Source organism: Callospermophilus lateralis, chromosome 13, assembly GCF_048772815.1.
Source record: "Callospermophilus lateralis isolate mCalLat2 chromosome 13, mCalLat2.hap1, whole genome shotgun sequence".
Taxonomy (NCBI): domain Eukaryota; kingdom Metazoa; phylum Chordata; class Mammalia; order Rodentia; family Sciuridae; genus Callospermophilus; species Callospermophilus lateralis.
The window spans coordinates 42,750,686-42,770,603 of record NC_135317.1 but is presented as its reverse complement, the minus strand read 5'-3'; the positions used below and the strand labels follow the sequence as shown (position 1 = coordinate 42,770,603).

The window sequence follows — 19,918 nt, the reverse complement described above, 5'->3', positions numbered from 1 at the left end:
CAAACCATTGAGTGGGGAAGGGTAATATGCAGAACGCTTCAAAACCTGAACACCAAGAAGGCATCAAGCTTGTTGATGGAATGAATTTGAAATAGAATTTTAAAAGAAATTATTGGCAGAGATGTTTCAAAGAATTATAAATTATAGCTGCCCATGTTGCCTAATGTTCCCATAAAGTATATTTACAACTAATTTTATATCCTCAAAGTTTATATTGTAATTAAAATTAGAATTGCTGCTATGCCTTTTCCCCCCTTAAAAAACTATTACTGTTTCCTGAATTAGTTGATGGATTGGGAAAAGCATATTTTATTAGGTTACAAATTAGAAGTTTAGCCATTTGACATATTTAGCCTTCCACAATTGTGAAATGAACTGTAAATATACACAATTCAAAATGTCAAATGAGTTTGTGAGTTAATAAGAGTCTTAAAATAACTAAATATTCTCAAACCATAACATAATTAATTCTTCCCTATCAATATATCCATTAAACTAATTTCAGACAAATAAACAGTATACTGAAATATTTAAATAGTTAGACTGCAGGACTGACAGATGATTCTTTGAAGAATGTAACCATATCCTGACCCCCAGTGTTATTAAAATTCCAGTTATTAATCCTGTCTTATTGCCCTTTTGTTTTCCTAACATTTTCATCAAAGATTAGGGAGATATTGTCAGACTGGAGAAGCTTACATTTTCTGCTGTGATGCAGAACAGCTGCCATTCTTGTTTGGATAACCCTTCATTCATATTCTTTCCTTTGCCCCACATTCCCCACAGCAAAATCACACCAGTCCTTACCATTTTTGCAAATCCCCCTTAGGGAAATCAATAACACAATCTATCCCTACACGTTATTTATTTCTGTTCATCAATGCAGTGCTTTATAAAGCCCCAAATAGATCTATTCCTATGGCCACCCCCACAATTTCTCATCATGGTGGAGATTCAAAGGCTTTTGTCCCCAAGATGAATACCACACAAATCTAAACCTTAACTCTCTCTGCTACTGCTCTCGCTTTCAGAAAGCGACATAAACTGCAGCAATGTAACAGCATCTGCACAGTTCAAATGGGTTTTTACTGTATATTGTAGTCACCCCCGCTATACTCAACCAAAAAAAAACTCATTCAAAGCTGAGCTATTATGTAGGCTTAGCAGAGCTCTATTTTTATATACTGTATTTTCAAAAAGAGAATTAAAAAAAAAAGCCAGAGATGAACTTTCCAAGGGCCCAAATAACAGGTGAAGTTATTCCAAGAGAACATCTGCAGAACTGACAGGTGAATGAATGAACTATGTTTTTATGATTTCATCTGGTGAGTGGGAGAAGACGACTAGGGGAGTAGTTTGCCTTGTTAAAATCATTGCTAAAATGTAAACACAAAAAATCAGTCCTCTGAATACCTTGTATCTGACATTTAACGTTGACTCAAGTCAGGGAAACAGTAGGAAGTAGAAACTGGTAAGTAGTGAGGGAACAATGACACAACATTTAAATACAGTTTTACTTATGTGCTTATGAAAGATCCCAGAGAAATGGAAATAGGAAAATTCTGGTTTAATGTTTCACAGGTTCTTGCTAATGATCTCTCCAATCTTATGAGTTATCTTTGAGAGGGACTTTCCTTTTGCTTATTGATGTGGATTAAGGTAACCATTCACATTTGTGAGCCACACACTGGCTCAAAAATATGAAGTGCTTTCTCCTACTCTCAAGAATATGGCAGAAAAAAATGGAATGAGAATTTCTCAAAAATCACAAAATGTTAAAAACAAAGGCAAAAGATTTTAAACAGTATCGTTACAACTCTCTACCAAAAAAAAAAAAAAAAAAAAAAACCTTTAATAAAGTCTACCCCCATCTCTGGTACACATTGACTATTAGTTTTGCATCTAATTTCAGAAAGTAAATTGGGGATTTGAATACAATTTATGTATTGTATAAAAATACAATGTCAACAGAAATCTAAAATAAATAACAAAATGTGAAAGCAAATGAGTAGGGTTAGTTCTGTTGTTGTTTTAGCTACATTACTAATTATAGTACTTAAAGGCTAAAATACCTGAGCAAGTTTACAGGTTTGTAGTATATAATCATTAAAAACATGAAAGTTGAAAAAAGCTATAAAAATAAATGAATTGGGCTCATAGATAAGCCATAGAAAACACAAAATAAAATTAACTAATGTTTTCCAAACATGGACTACTAACTTACCAGTCAGCTGAATCACTGATTGCAGCCTTAACCCACGTGCCAGCATCTGTCATCGTGAATCCCACATCATCATGGGAGCTGGAAGAGGACTGGTCAGAGAGATGTGGAGGAAGCATGGGCAACCTGTCATCTTCTATAATGATAGTGTCATCTTGGGGCATATTCACAGTAGGGGACAACTGGTATTTACCTGTCCAATGGAAAAAGAAAAAGAAAAATTCTAGACATCTATTTAACTGCTATGCCTATTCATTTTAATACTTGGCTAAATTAGAAAATGCCTAAACTTCCACATATCTGTTAAACCTGGTAGAACAAAATAGAATTTAGCACATTTATCCCTCATCAATAATTGTCAAACAGAAGCCTCAAGTCTGTTATTACTTCTGACACCACAGCTATGTAGCTCTGGGCACAGTATACAATTTATCTGGTTTTAAGTTACCTACAGCCAAAGATAATCATCAAAATGTCTTCTAATATGAAACTGCTATGCCTATTCTAAGCTATGAAAAGTTCTTTGAAAATTTTTACCAGGAAATTTAGAGGAAAGCCCTATTAATGTACATCAATCATTCATCCATTCATTCATTGGGCTACTACCCTGGAGAGGTACTGTAAGACATAATCTCTGTCCAAAGAGCTCACAGGCAAATAAGGAGGAAGGCACTCAGCAGAAACTGGTGTGCATGTCATGTCAAAGGTTCTGTGGCATTCACATGGTGTTGGTAATTGCCTTGGTAGCTGGGCATGGGGAGCGCTGGTGACTTCAACAAAAGTAAGCATCAGAGTTGGGTTTTCAATAATGAATATTATCTTTTCTGCCAGAAGAAATGATGGCATTTGTCTTTAAGCTCATAGTACATTCACGTGATGCTTCAAAGAGGAATAAGCATAGAATCAAGGCTTGTGAGAGGGACAGTGACAGACTGATGTTAAAGTTGAAATTAAAAAAAAAAAAAAAAGGATCTGAAGACTCTGATTGCCCTTGAGGCTTTAAGGCCCTGACTATAGAACTGGTAAATTTTTATTTATTCAGTTAGGATACAATGTTCTTGGTAAGGAAAGACCCATAACTGTCTATACTGTCTAGTTTCTCATAGTACAATTTGCTCAGGTTCATGGATCAGCATTAACAGCCATTTACATGTCACAATCTTTATAAGGACAGAATTACGTTACAAGGGTCTGACTCTGGAATAATAAAGCTGGGGTCCAGATGATGTTATCTTTTTCCCAAAAATCACCTACAGTTCTTGTAGATTCTTCCCAAAATCTTATACCATGCTTCTTCTCAGCAACAATGTATTGCCAAGGCTTTTGATCGACGTGGACACCTTGTGAGAGGCTATATTCAAAGTAATATCCTCATGACATGAAGTTCACAACCTGGGTTCCCAACAAAGGAAACAGCTCTGACAATTTCTCTGTCCACCTCATAGCATAGGAGAGCTCGGTTTTAAGTTTAATTTCCAAATCAGCTATATTTGGGTTCCTATCCAAATAAAATCCACCACCATTTTACACTGGGAGCACTTTCCTTTCATTAAAAATTATTGTTTTTACATACTACCACAGCAATGTATAGAGAATTCAGTAACATTTTAATATTACCCTCAGATATAACTTTAAAAGAAAACATCCAGGGCTGGGGCTTAGCACTAGCACACTTGCCTGGCATGTATGAGGCACTGGGTACCGCATATAAATAAATAAAATACAATAAAAGAAAACATCCATAGGAATGTAGGGTGTGCTCTAGAAAGGCTTATTGAGTACAGAATATATTTTTCAAGACACTTCAGCAAAAAATCAAAATATATTTAAGCTATATTTCTCCAGGACAATCCACAAAAGTAAACTTGCTAGAAATTTCAAATGCATTCATTATTTAGCATTGATTACTCTAGTAAAGAAACACTACATGTTCATTGAAACCTCTACTTGGCATCTTATCAAGAAAAACTTTCTAGTTTGATTTCAAATGTACCAGTTTGTATAACTATAAAAACTGGCAGCTTTATATGAATGCTCATGATACAAACATTAATCAAATGGAACATGTAATCATTTCCCTTTCTTGATTTCAAATAATTTATTTCTTCCTACACAAGATTTGGAATATTAGTATAGAAACCTGTTCACCAAAATACCATTTATATGTTAAGTAGGGCATTTTAGCACTATTAGCAAAAGACTGTATCCTCCTCAAGATCTGTTTTTCCCCCTCAAAAGTATAGAGAATTATAAAATGAGGGTTATCCCTGACCTACAATTAACACCAACAAGGCATTATCCACAACATTAAATACCATGTCTTCACTCAAGCATATTTTACTGAAGAAAATATCACAGAGAAATAATAATACACATAGTTTTAAACACAAAAACTAAAATTCTTTCAAAAACACAATATATCCTGAGTGATATCTAATAAGCGATATGAAACACTGATTGGTTCATGTGATAATTCTATTTTCTAATGTTGTTTAGAATAGAAATATTGTACCTTAAATGGTCCAAGATTTCTTACATATTAAATGTCAAGGACTATATTAAAAAAAACAATTTGATGTTTTTCTCTCACCCATCATTGTGAAGATTAATACTTAACAAGATTTGATTACTCATATTTTCCATCAACTTTTCATTTCTCAGCATGTTGGCTGGGAATAGTTTTGGGATTTGGCTCCAAGAATCAATTGGAGTAGTGAATAACTAAGCCACTTAACTATACTTTCCACCAAGCTCCACCAAGATAACACCATAATCTCTTAATTATGTTTACTAGTAGTTGGCACATCCTGAGATTGACAACTTATATGAGTGACTTGAGAAAAATTCCATCTGTTTTTTGATGAAAAAACCTGTCCTTTGTCCTCAGCTAGTTAATCACCATGGACAAAATAAGAAGTAAACCCGTCAATATCTTATAGAAGAGTGAAACCATGAGATACAAAATTATTGTTTACTAAACATTTATTCATTGGTAAATTTACATGGAATGTAATATCATGCATAAGACTAGAAACAAATGAGATGAGGAAAATTATGCCAGTGATATGACTGATAACATCAATATCCCATTTTTCTATGTCAAATTTCTAACAAGGTGAAAATGTTCTGAACATAATTTCTACTCACCACAAATGTATGAATACAGACACAACTGAGATAAGTTCTAAAATAGATGTAACAAATTTCTGCTTTGCTTCAAACAAAATTTGTTCAGATAAAAATGTTGAGGGAAAATTTAAGTTTTGATGCCCTCAAATATCAACTTATTTTATGGAGTAAACGTATTGGTTAAATTAGCGATGCCTATTATTTCATTATTGTAATTAATTAAGACAAGTCCAAAAATTAGAAGACATTTTCAAGCCTCTTCAAAGGAAGAAATCCTATGTGGGCTCGATACAGGTTACTTCTTTAGATAGATACGCAAGATTTTGCTTTTAAAATCCATGACAGCAGGAATTCAGTAAAAACAGATGACATTTGGAGAAATCTAGCCTTTGGTCACAATTCATTTGTGACAAATATGGGACCCATGATCCAGAAAATTATAAATCCAAAATTTGATTCAGAAACACAGAAACTGTACAGTTTTAGTCAAGTCACTTAATTTCTTTGGTCCATAACTTCCTTGAGTAGAGGATATGAAGGATGGATTACATAGTTTCTAAGGTTATTTCAAACATGAACTTCTTTAACTTTTAGATCACAATGGATGTGGGATGGAATAGATTCTAAAAACTAGTGCCTTTACCTCAGTACTGGACACTTTTAAATTGATGTGAATAAGGGATGGATGACATGAATGTTGCTCCCAGTTACTGTGTGATCTCAGCATTTCCCCTGAGAGGGCTATTTTTAGAAAGCAGAAACAGCCCAAAACAAAATAAAACAAAAATCATCATGGGATGTTGGGACTGAGTCCCTTTATCTGGCAAGTGAGAAGGTATGTGACTGATGACATCTGACATCCCTCCAAATGCAAAGTCTGCTCCTTTTTTTTTTTTTTTTTTGGTGTTATTTTGTAGAAGCTTCTCTTCTGGGATGCGTTACCAAAGAAATAGATCACAAGGCTTCAAAACTCTGGTCCAGTCTTACTTAGGGAATATTGTGTGTGAAAATTTGCCCTGTTCACATGAAATAATCAGTTCTTAATGTAATCCTCTGGAATTTCCATATAACGTTCTCTTCCTAACATACCAGAACATGCAGTTAATAGCATCATGTCCACAATGATCACACTGGAGTGATTCTAAATGTACAGAAAACAACCATTAATTAAACAGGATCTGTGTGAGAAATTTCTATGCTCCTAGACACTGTGCAAATCAATAAATACCACTGCTATTAATGTAGGCTAATGGAAGGTCAGTGCTCTCATATTTATATATGGTATCCTGTATTTTGGTATTTGGTTGCAAAGTAACATCTTTTACAAGATTTCTAACTTCATGTGTTAAGCAACTTTATGAATAGCATCTGAACTTTAGGGCCAATGACTCTAGAACAAAAACAGGTAAAAGTCTGCCTAAGTCTCAAATACACAAAACGTAAGATCAATCAAATTAAGCATATACATTCTTCAGGGTAAAACTGCACAGGATCCCCACTTTCTAGTATAACATGTAAACAAGTTGTCTTAAAGAAATACGTAAATCACACATCAATTTGGCCTACCATCAAACAATAATAAATGTGTCACTCCCCAGCCAAAGGACATGTACAATATATCACCAGATACAGAACTGGGCTGGTAATTCTTGCCATAGGAAGGCATCTAGAATATAAGAACTCATTACATATCTAGCTGAGGGAAGGGGAAACAATGTCAACTAGATTGCAGGCTGAAAAGGACTAACACAGTCACAGCTAAAAAAAAAAAAAAAAAAAATCAGGGTAATAGACCGGAGAAAACAAAAAAAATCCTCAACCCATATATACAGCATTTCCACAAGTCACTAGGTGAAAATTTTGGGATTTTTTTTTTTTTTTTTGATTTTTAAAAAGTTTTAGTTTTTCGCCTTCCTCTGAAGCATCAGGGGTTGGAGGCAGGATGCAGGTTACAGGAACTGGTGGACCAATGGTCTGATTCAGTATGGCAAGTCCTATGTTCCTATAACAAAGGGGAAATTACAGCATATCACTTTGTATGCACACAGATCCAGGGATACATGCACACACACTCTTTCTCAAGGGATCTAAAATTTCATCAATAGAAAAGAATTCAACACAGATAAAGTTTTACACCAAAGCCAAGAAAGTATGGAAAATCCAACTGCAGTGAAGAGAGTGATAATTAATAAGCAAAGAATACGTGTGATAAACTACGCACAAGGCCTTTCACCCAACTGGTGTTCAAACCAACAGGCGAAGCATCCTGCCCTGAATTTCTGTTTTGACAAGCAAATAAAAAGAAAATGCCAACAGAGTAAAACCAGAGACCGGGTTTTGTTAGCTCTACATGTACCAAGATAAGAAATCCAGAGTTTATTAGCAAATTTTCCAAATGAGAAAGCTAGAGGTATTAGAGAAAGAACAACAGAAAATTCTACTAGTCATATATCAATAATCTTTTCTATTATGCCCAGTAGAAAGTTCTCCAAAGTTAGAGATTGTTTCTTACTCATCTTTGTATCTACAGCAAAAATCAAATTCACAATGTCTTGCCAATAGCAGGCTTTCCATAAACACCCACTGATGAACTCAACAAATTCTTGTTTCAATGAAGTCTCATAATGGAAACTTGAAGTGTATTCAATCTGCATTAAATGTATTCAAAATGGTGTTAAATTTAGGTTTTCATCTTAAATGAGAGCCTTGCAAAATATACCAGTAAAACCAGTGTTTTCTGTCAGCTGTTGTTTTAATCAAACCTCCACTTATGTTTTAAATTTGAAAAATCTCAGAAAACTAATCCCAAGATGAGCAATTCTGCAAATCCAACCACTTCTGTGGCAGAGAAAGTCTTTATTAACTGAATCTGTTAGTAGAAAGCTGAACTGCTGCAGAGCAAGTGCTAATAACCTCATTACCCACTGGGGGCCATGCAGACAGTATGGTGTTGAATCCAAACAAAGGATGCAGAAGACTAGTTATAGAATTTTGAGAATGAAGCTTTGAAAATGTAGAAACACAATTAAAAGATATCACTATCCTAATTAGTATAAACAAAATAAATATGAATATTTAATAAAGGTGCATAACCATATGTATACATATTTTTTCCTCTTCCTCTAAGCAGTGAATGACATATAACTTTAAATCCTGTTGCCATAAACCACTAAATTTTGACATTTTTAAAAATAGAGCTTCACTGGTCATCTCCAACAAGCTAAAAATATCTTGATCACTGAAGAACAACAACAAAAAATTTCTTTATGATCCTTTTCTTTTTTCCTCTTTCCACATATTATGGGCTCTGAAACTCACTTAACAAATCGATGTATTGATTTACTCTTTTCACATTAATGCTTCCTGAATGATTATAATGAACCTGTTCTCTTTCCTCTTGGAAACATGGGTCTCCTTTACATTAATATTACATTAATAACTTCTCAGTGAACCAATGAAAGCATAAACATAAGATGAGATAAACAGAGTTTTACCTGACTCACCCATTATCCTACTGAGTGCAGCATTTCTTGTGGGTGATTCATCAAGTCCCTCGATTCCACTGTAGAGGGAATGGGAAATTCTTCGTTCTCTATCATCCAACACTGTTTCAATGGGCAGCTCAGATCCAGGGGGGCTCCCAGGTGACTTTAGCTATACAGAAAGCGGGGGCAAGGGAAAATCAGTCCTGGAGGCCCATTAGCAGCATGGGGGAATTATAACAACTTGCCCAAGGCCTGTATCCAACTGGGTACCAAATGAACTAGAACTTTTCACCCTGTACCAAAATAATTTGTGATGACAGCTCTGCCTAATGACCAACTTTCTGTGCCACTTTAGACAATGCCTCCCATGAAGTTCTGTCAGATTTCAACCATCAGAGAAAAAATATGTATATTAAAAGCTTTTTAAAAAAAAATCTTATCTGGTTGATTTTTTTTTTCAATTTCACTGTTAGTATCTATTGAAGTCAATTTAAGTTATAGTTTAATTCATAATTCCTTACTAAGTATTGTTCTGTAAAAGACATGCTTTATCAGAATAGAAGCTGGACTTGGGATATAGCTTTATTACATACAGAATGTAAATATTTCTAACAATTAGCACACCTTTGCCTGTGTGCTGGTAGAATTACTAGCTCCTCCATTTGTAGCTTAAGTGTTTTCAATAATATAATGAATCTAAATTTCTTCTAGTAGAAACTCAGAATAACCATTGTATCATCTTAGAATAATATTTAAGTTTGAAGTAGTAATAACTGAAATAAGCACTTTAACAGTATACAGAATAATATGGAAATAAAGACCAAATATTCTGGTAAAATACACAGATAAGAGTGTTTAACAAACATGCAATCTACTAAATGAGCAAAAAATGCAGGTCAATTTCTATGATTACACATTAAAATAGTATGTGGCATTCCCTAAAACTGCTGTGTCTTACAAGTCCAAGTCTCCATATAAAATAAGACATTTAGGTTAATAAGACCTTGAAACAACTCTGCTTCAAGGAAAAGCAAAGTACACTTAACTACAACTGTCACTACTCATGCTCTGAGCTTAACTTCGTGGACTAACTTCTTATGAGGCTTCGGTGCCAGTCAGACCAAGGAGGGTAGATGCCAGGCACAGGCAGGAATAGGGCACCAAGGCCAAGTATGAGAAGCCTCTATATTCGAAATGGATGAAACTGAAACTGTCTTGCTTTGTCTGAACAAATTATTATTTCTGTTAGAAGCTATGGTGTGTTTAATATAAATGAGATATTTAATGAAGTTCCAAATTGTAGACCTATCTCTCCCAGTTTGATAAGCACTGGGGAGACTTAATGCATTGAAGGGTCAACACAATTACAATTGGAGGCACGTCAAACTGCAGGAGAATAATAAACTTGCAGTGCTAGTGAATTAAATTCAATAAGGTTTAAATTGTGAAATGAGGATTTGTTCTATTAGGTTCTTTTTCTAAAAATTGCAGATTACAACTGACAGCTTTACTGAAGAGTAAATTAAATATTCAAGTTCTCTGATGTAAAGAAATAAAAGAACATTTTATGGGAAAAAAAAATGCCTAAGTTCCAAGATACTCTAGGGAGGTAAAAACAAACAACAAATAAAACTAATATTCTATAACTTTAAGGACAAGTGTTTTTTTGAAAGTGTGAGGTTTTAAATGAGCACATACATTAAAGACATAGTTTAACATAACATAAATGTATCCTCAATTTGCTTAAAAAATAAATTCAACTCAACTACATAACACTAATTTTCTAAAAGATAAAAATCTTTAAAAACCTCCTTCATTTAAGAAATAACAAAATATTCCAAGAAGGTATTGAAAAATTTTATAAAGCCAAATAATAATCTACTAAAAACAGTAAATCCAGGATTTCTAGACAAAAACAATCAGATGGCTGTTCCAAAGAATCATGCACTTGAACATTTTCATGGGAAAGATCTTACACCTCCCTACCTCAACCCGTGTCTAATTTGCATCTGAAAAGACTGATTGAAATGAAGACATCAATAGAAGACTACATAAATATTTAACAGAACATACAATGCCTTTTAATTTCTGCAGTTAAAAAAAAAAACTGATTGGGGTACACAGTGTTGTTTTAAATCTTCTGATGACTTTTTTTTTTTTTTTCCTGCAAGAAAATGACGTTCAGAAACAGAAATGTGTCAGGTGGCATAGCAGCAGCACAGAGGAGGTGGGGGCAGAATAACCACTCTCCAAGCTTGGTCTCCCATGCCCTAAAATCCTCATATTAAATTTAAACTTAATGAGAAGAACCCATAGTAAAGCGAACAGCACTTTTCATGACATTGTCTCTTTGCTGCTTAAACTGTAAACTTTTTCTCCACTCTAATTTAGTCCCAAGTAACAGCAGTAGTTGTTTCCACCTTCAACTTCATCCTTAGCGAGACTCTGTTAAAGAACAGAAGCAGCTCTAGGTTGCAGCAAGATAACCCATATTGGTAGGAGGGTAGAATGATAGTGTTTTGCTAAAGTGATTTGGAAATTAAAAAGATAGGTAAAAAAGTATCATGTTTTTTGGCTGTTTGACCAGGCATTTATTTCACTTTGTAGTCACTATCCCAAGGGGGGGGAATGATATTTATCATAATATTACTTACAAAGGTATAAAAATTGAGAATAATTTTGAAATTAAAAAATAATGTAAATATGGTATGCTTTTGAAAATATATTCACATATTACTTTTATAATCAGAAAATAATAAATGCTTTTTAATAACAAAAAAACTGGATACTGTCCAGTGAATATGCTTTTCATTATATACTTGGCATATTCTCCTTTTCTTAAAAAAAGTTAAAATCTTGGTTTCTTCTAAGGAAACTAATACAATTTCTGTAGGGTTTAGTAAAATCTCATTTTGATCTACATTAGTGGGTAAATGACATTTTTCACATAAAGAAAATGTATCCTACCATCTCCACTATAAACACTGAAAAGCTGGCCTAGGTATGGCCCCAATCCCCTTCAGCCAATCTAAAACTGGATCCTAGTTAGCAATTGGCAAGATCTTATTATTTGGTATTCAGACTTTATGAGCATATTCCTTTCCATTTTATCCCCAATGCCTGGTAGAGATCAGGCACTGGCTGAATAATTTACTTAATCAATTCATTCCTCAGAAAAGTGTATGAGTCAGATTTTCCTTACAATGATAAACTAGGTTACATGAAAGAAGGCCTTCAAACCTGAGGACATAGCACCTGTTGAAATCAAATGACATTTAACCTAGATTACAATTATATGTGCTAGAAAATGCCAGCATCCAAAAGATATTAAGCAAATAATAAAAAGATAGGTTTTACTTTGGGGGGAGAGTAGAAGGAGTTTTAAGATACAGTTTCAGGTTCTGCTTTCATGTAGGACAACATTTAACTTCCTCCACATTCCTATTGCCAACAGCAAGAAAGGTGAAATCAACTCCCTAAGTCTTTGTGCCTGTATGTTGTAGAACGAAATCAGTTGATTCTGTCTGACACTAAAGCCCATGCTTTCCTCGTATGTTACTTCCCAATACAACTGGGATATAGATTGCCTGAACAACATGATTGATTAGATCTGCTCACCTGTGCAAGAGGCATGGACAACTTGCTTCCAAATTACTGTCAGTGTGTTGGCCTCGAAACCATTAAGCAAATCATTTGACCTCTCAGCATCTATTCCTAATTCATACAATGAAGAGAACCATAAATGATACTTTAGGTCTTTTTCTATTCTAATACATATTTCTAATTCTAAGAGGATCAAATCTAGAGAAAGAATTCCTTCTAATTCATTCTTATTACTTGATGACTACATCCCTCAATATGGGGTCCAACTCAAAAACTCACATGGTAATATTCCCTACCAGAACTTAGAGAAGGCTTACATAAAATCACTTCTAACAGGAAACAATAAAATAACTGGAAGCTATGTTAAATTACAGTAATTTCTACAAATATTAATATCCTTAAGCTATTTAAAATCTGCATAATTCTCATACACAAGTTATTTTCAATATTAAAGGAATGATGTCAGGCATTTACTCCCAGCCTCCCCGACTTTATTTCATTCTTCAACAAATTTTTCCTTTGAGGTAAGCTATACAATTTTTCTCTTTTTGCTTTGTGCATTCCAAAGCTGAAACAATGGAAAAGAATGTCAGGACTTAAAAATGCATTTCTAAAAAAAATTATAGCATCCTTCAGGAGCATACAACACAGGGAAGCCATTTCTATTTCTTTGAAAATAAACAATGATTGCTTTATGACTTTTTTTTTTTTTCAGTACTAGGAATTGAACTTAGGGCCTGGCACATGCTAAGAAAGCAGTTCTACCACTGAGCTACATCTACAGCCCTTTTTAATTGGATTTTGAGACAGGGTCTCCTTAAATTGTCCAAGCTAACCTTGATTCAGCCCTCCCAATTGCTGGAATTATAGGCATAGGTCACTACACTGGTATAAAATGTGTTTAAAGGTAGTTAAGGAAGAGCATGAGATCTAAGAAAGAAAGCAAAGAAAATGCAGAATCTCTGCCAAAAATTCATTTTCTTACCTTGTTCAATGGTTATTTTAGAACTTTAGTCTCTAATACTAACTATGTTCTTTTTTTTTTTTTTTTTTTTAACGCAACATTCTAGGGCTGTTACCGTCATCATTCATTGACATGTTGGGCCCTGGATTGATATCCATGACAGATAGATTGGAGCACAGTAGATGGACAACTTCCTGGCAGTCTCACTATTAACAGTTCCAGTGAAAGAAACCATGATAAGTGACAGGGCTGTTGGATGAAGGTGGGTACACAGGGCTATGGAAATATTTGGGGAGAGAAAACCAAAATCGAAAGGCAACGTTGAGTTTGAGAAAGGAGCACTGAGGAGCTGCAGCAGACTGCACAGAGGGAATGAAAGGGTATGGATTCCAGATCATGCACATCCTATGGGCGTGTGATGGGCTCACATCTCTCCTGGAGATGCAGGAGTTCATGAAGGGATTTCAGCAGGGACTGACACGAGTATCTTGCTTTCTAGAAACATGTCCCTTACTGCAGTGCAGAGCATGAACTGAGGGAGACAGCCTGACTGTACAGAAACTTTCAGGGAAATACATCAGTGAGCTTGGGAAGATGATGGGCTCTGAATCCAAGCAATGGCAGGAAAAATGGAGAAGAGTGGGCTGGGTAGAGAAAGATTCCCAAGGCCAAAGTTAGAGACATAGTGAAGGCACCTGAGAGCACAAGAGAGACCCCAGCTCTCTGGCTTCTATTCCTGAAGCAATGGCCATGCCTTGGGAATTAGGAACCTGAGAGGCATGCCAGTGAATATATCTGTGGGCAATTGGATGGAGGAATCTGGTGCTCCAATAGTTTTAGGGGATTCATCACCAATCACCACTCGTCATAATCCCTTGATACCCACAGAAATACATGACCCTAGCACATACCAAACTCCAAGGATGCTCAAGTCCTTTTGCATAAAATGGCATAATATTTGCCTAGAACATTCTCCCATACACTTTAAATCATCTCTATTTATAATAATGCATTATTTATGATAATGAAAATAATGTAAATGTGATATAAAGAATTGTTATACTGTATTGTTTAGGGAATAATGACCAAAAAAAAAAAAAATCTGTACATGACCACTGCAGAGACAGTTGGTTGAATCCCTAGATGTGAAACCCATGAAGAGGGAGGGCCAACTGCGTAGGCGGTAACAGATGATCATGGAGTGGAGATTAGTAAGAGAGCAGGTAAAGCTGTGAGAAACAATAAAACAAGAAGCAGGATAAAAGAACCCCTAAAGGAAAGAGAACAGACAGACTCGAGTAGTAGAAAAACAGAGAGTGCAGGTAAGGAAGCATTCTGAGAATAAGGTGATATTCCTGAAAGGTCAACAAAACAGATTGAGAAGTAGCATCTAGCATGATAGAAGTGCTGCATTGGGACTAATGTTAGTGGAATGCAGGGTTTTAAAATGAAACCTAGAGAGGAAAGTCAACAAAGAAATTTAAAGAAAACATTAAAGTAATGTGCAACACTTTCATGTATAAGGGAAGGAAAGATGTCTAAAGTACATAAGGTTTTCTTTTGCAAATTCCCATCTTATGTACCTGAAAGTATATAAACCCTTAAAGAAGAGACAATAAAATATCTTTCTGTGATATTCTTGCAGATTGGACTACATGGGTGACAAATATACCTGGAAGGGGAGAACTCAAACACGTTATTTTGGCTCAAGGTTTATTCGTGACAGCAAGATGTCCTAGGCTTATATCAATATTTATAGTAACATAATTTACACATACTCCCCCAGCGGTTCAGGGAGAAGGTTTTCCTAAACTAATATAAGCACAACAGCAGCAAGATCATGTCTTACGCCTTATGGGAAGCTGAATTGAGCTCTTCTGTCTTCATATAATTCTTTAGTTAAACCCTGTCAGTACAAAAGGCTTCTTGCTAGTATTACAAAGAAAGCACAGCACTCATGATAAGATTTTTTTGATATAATTGCTTTATAAGCTTACACTGTCCTAAGAAATAGTAATAACCAGCAATGTACGAAAATGATACCATAAGGAATATTGAATATTAAACTCTATTACAGTCTATTGCAGCTGTTCCCTTACTTAAATCATTTTCATTCACATAAATTCACATGCAGAAGTAAATGCAACACACAGATATTTCAATGGGATTCCAATTTCATGTGTTTTACAGGGCAACAGGGAATAAAATCAGTGCTTTTATCAAAACATTTTCAGGCTGGTGCAGGTTTGCTTCACTACTGTTTGGGGAACAATAGGGAATAATCTAAATGAGATGAAAGTAGAATGCTGATCTCCAGTTCATTTCTGACATAAGCTCCCCCCTAACATTCGATGTTGTCTGTGAAAGAAAATTTTGAGGTGTCACACATTTTAATATGTTTTTAAAGAACCTAAGAAATTGATATACTGACCAGAAAATACATGTTTGATAAGAAAAGACACCATCTATTTTATTTACTGCTGTTGTTCCTAGGATCTATTACATTTTCTGAACTATACTAGATGCTCAATAAATATCTGTTGAATGAATACTGTTCTCTGGAATTTGAAAGGAAAAAGATCTAATAAGCCAAATTGTGTCTTATAAACATACTATTGACAATTTTTCATGTAGCACTTTGTTATTGATTTGGGAAACATTAAAAACTGTTATTCAAGAATAACAGTTCAGAGGGGCTGGGGCTGGGGCTGGGGCTCGGTAGAGTGTTTGCCTAGCATGTGTGAGGCCCTGGGTTCGATTCTCAGCACCACATATAAATAAATAAAATGAAGGTCCATTTACAACTAAATATATGTCTTTTAAAAAAATAACAGTTCAGGAAGCTGGGATGTTGTTCAGTGGTAAAGTGCTTTATCTGTCATGTGTGAGACCCTAGGTTCAATCACCAGCACTGCAAAGTAAATATATATTTATATATTAAAATAACAATATAGTATATGTTGGCTTATTTGGGGAAGCAGATGATCAGGCCCTTGCAGAGAAGTGCCTATGTCTTTCTACACACTCCTAATTCTATACTGCAGCACTTTTTTCTCCCATTGGTGGGGATCAAACCCAGGATGCCAGGTACACTTGCAGCAAACATTGAACAGACTAAATCTGGGGGTCCCTTTTCTGAATTGGGAACAGATTCCTCCTGCTGAGAATGGAGAAGGAAGAGTTACAACCCTCACTCTTGACTGGCATGACAAAGAAGCTTAGAGAGAGGATTATACTTCCTCAAACCTGTGCAGCACAGACAACTAAATATCCACAGGTGCATTTCCAATTTCTGGTCTCACTTCACGGTCTCTTCTTTAACAGTTCTACTCACCTTCAAGGATTGCAAAGAGGGAATTTTTGGAACCATAGATTTCTTCTATTTTCCTTCAAAACTGACTTTCAATAAAACCTGATTTTCTACCATTTTGACTCCAATATTTCTGGAGCTCAGAGGACACTGTAGCCAAGCCTCTTTAACTCAGGGTAGAATTGATGTCATCTGGTAACACATTTAGAACCAAAATTGGTATTAAGAAGCACAAATCTTGGGCTGGGGGATGTGGCTGAAGCGGTAACGCGCTCGCCTGGCATGCACGGGGCGCTGGGTTCGATACTCAGCACCACATAAAAATAAAGATGTTGTGACCACTGAAAACTAAAAAATAAATATTAAAAAATTCTCTCTCTCTCTCTCTTTTTTTAAAGAAAGCACAAATCTCTGAAAAAGCAGCCACTCAGGTGAAAAGGGGAAGCCAGGGTAGGGAAGGGGCTTCCTCCACTGACAGAAGAACAACATGGGAGAAAACCAGACTATCTTATTTCATAAGAGGCATCCCATGTAAGATAAACAAGTGAATAACAGCTGTTTCCCTTCAGAGAAAACAGTTGTATCACCACCTCGTAGAACTCAGCTTAAGAGAGCAGAAACTACGGGCTTAGAGGAGTAAGGTGTGGCCCTGTTTTCCAGAAGAGAACTCTGCTGTCTCTGGGTGCCTCAGAGATCGTGTCATGGGGTGAGTTAGAAACAGGAACATTACACTTAGAAATATTGTGATCACAATTAAGAAAACTAATCCCATTCTAATAACAAAACAATACAACTATAGCAAGCCAAGATAATGTATGGTCTTTTGAGGTAACGTCATGGAACCTGCCATTCTTTGTCCAATGTTAGGAAAGAAATGAGCCTTATTGTAGTTTCAGATACTAGCGCCTTTGGTGTTTTATATTTTTTACCTCATTGCACTTGCTTATTCGCCTCGCCACAATAAGCTGGATCATTCCTCGTTTATTTCCTTCAGTGGACATAGACCTTCTTAGGGTTTCCATGGCGTCTTGGTTTGTCTTGCCCAACAGGGATTCTCCATTTACTGCTATCAGTTGGTCATTCACCCGCAGCCTTCCATCCTGGGAAGAAAACAGGTAAAATAAGTGGTGGTTAAATAGTCTGCTATAAAAGAAATTGCTTTCCCTTTAGTTAAAAAAAAAAAAAAAAATTAAAACTAAACTAAAAATAGTGGGGGTGGGGGCTTTAATCCTAGTGGATTATGCCCAATTGACTACTAGCATAATGAAGTCTAAGCAGCCATTGTAGCCTGGGTCTATTTCAATCATTTATACATTTGTAAATCAAGTCATTATCATAATCTGTTTACCAAAATAGCATACTAATTCAAAGGACACAAAGTGATTACTTTCTTGCTTCCAGAAACACCCATAGAGATTATTTACAACCCAAGACATGTAAAAGCTCCAGGCGATTAGACAATTGCAGAGAACTGCCCCCTTACCAAACAGCCAGGAAATTTTCTCTGCGCTGAGAAATAGAACAAGTGACCCACAAGCAGGAGAGGGAAGGGGAAAAGATTAACCTTTACTATATGCCAGGACCTATGGTAAGTCTTTGCATAGATTATCATCACTTAAGCAGCATGATTATGGGTTGTAGGTTCTGTGAGATTAAAAATGCAGAGTTTAAGTTATAGATTTCATTCCCAAATGATACAGCATTAAGATTTCTCTTAATTATTTGATCAGGAATGGGATATTGTTTAAAAAAATTTTAAAAATCATTCAAAAACATCTGTTAACTGAATATACTTCCCACACAGGATAGGAATTAAACATTTTTGTTAGTGGGCATATACTTGATAAAGTTGACATGCGCTTACTTTAGATGCTGCTCCACCATTAATAATGGACTTGACGAAGATTCCCAAATCTGCATGGTTCTCTTTGGACCGGTTACCTTTGACACTGACACCAAGACCAGCAGATCCTGAATCGTTAAGTGGAACTTCAAATGTAAGAAATTCCCTGGTGCCATCAGGTGTGAGAACAATATCTTCATCTTCTGCTTTCTAATAGGGGACAAAATTGCATAGCATTATATTCAAGTGTCTCTTTCTCACCATTATTGTTTTAAAGATTGCTAATGAGCAGTTCTTTAACTGCAGACCCAATATTTCCACTAAAGCTCCATGACAAGATTCATGATAGCAGTGCATCTGCACCCCCTCCAGATGATTCCTGAAACCAGCTAATATTTTCAGAAACACTTATTACAATATTAAAACAAACCTAAAGCAGATTCTGAGAAAAGGAAGTCGGGGGGCTGCGGAAAGACTGAAGGCATGGAACTTCCTAGTGTTTTAGATTTATTTTTATTAGCCTGTTTATATACTCTAAACCACAAGAGAAAACCAGCAACAACAGAAGTCAAAATGAATGAATACAGTTCATTTGCCCCCTTTCTCTTTTTTTGCTGGGGGGAAGAGGGGCCAGTATCAGAGATTGAATTTGGGTGCACTCAACCATAGAGCCACATCCCTCATTTTGTATTTTATTTAGAGACAGGATCTCACTGAGTTGCTTGGCACCTCGCTTTTGCTGAAGCTGGCTTTGAACTCATGATCCTCCTACCTCAGCCTTCAAAGCTGCTGAGATTATAGGCGTGCCATATCGTGCCCAGCCACTTTTCTCTTCATAATAGTAATTTGCAGTGTTATTAATAGCTCCATGTCCACTATGGTGTATCTTTTTTATTCACAAACTATAATAAATCCTGATGACACAAAGTCAGCAGAAAAAAGAATTCAGGTTTAGAGACACTACAGAGTTTTAACCTTTGACACCCATGAGACAAAGTAGACAGAAACCCACATCTGGGAAAAAGTTTGCACAATACTATATTATGAATACAGATGATACTATTATCAGGAAACATTCTTTAATCAATTTTTGTTTAGTTACATATCAAGTATGAATTTCATAATCACAGTCACCAAGTATAAAAGAATTTTAAATACATTTAAAATATGCAAATGCTTACTCATTTCCCTTACAACAGAGAGAAGAAATCAAAATTTAATGTAATGAAACTTGTCAATGAAATATGGTGAGATGATACATTCTGTCAATAAGAAATGTTCACTCTAGAAGAAGCAGCACTCTGCCCTCTGATCTCCTCTTCAGTAATCTCACCAGGGCCAAAGCTCCACCCACCATCTCTCT

At 35.6% G+C, this 19,918-nt stretch overlaps 1 protein-coding gene across 19 annotated transcripts in view; it reads right to left on the bottom strand.

Moving 5' to 3' along the window:
- The window catches only part of Pard3 (par-3 family cell polarity regulator), a 666,792-nt gene that overhangs the window by 229,428 nt on the left and 417,446 nt on the right, over positions 1 to 19,918 (bottom strand). For 10 of the 19 annotated variants that reach the window (XM_076832339.1, XM_076832345.1, XM_076832347.1 and 7 more), the window contains 4 exons: positions 18,577 to 18,765; positions 17,642 to 17,812; positions 8,854 to 9,004; positions 2,225 to 2,414 (listed from right to left, as the gene is read on the bottom strand). In XM_076832339.1, the coding sequence (XP_076688454.1) occupies positions 2,225 to 2,414; positions 8,854 to 9,004; positions 17,642 to 17,812; positions 18,577 to 18,765 (701 nt within the window). Of the gene's footprint in view, positions 1 to 2,224; positions 2,415 to 5,185; positions 7,353 to 8,844; positions 9,005 to 17,641; positions 17,813 to 18,576; positions 18,766 to 19,918 lie in introns of those variants that run through there. The other 9 variants (XM_076832338.1, XM_076832348.1, XM_076832341.1 and 6 more) reach the window with 3 other exon arrangements.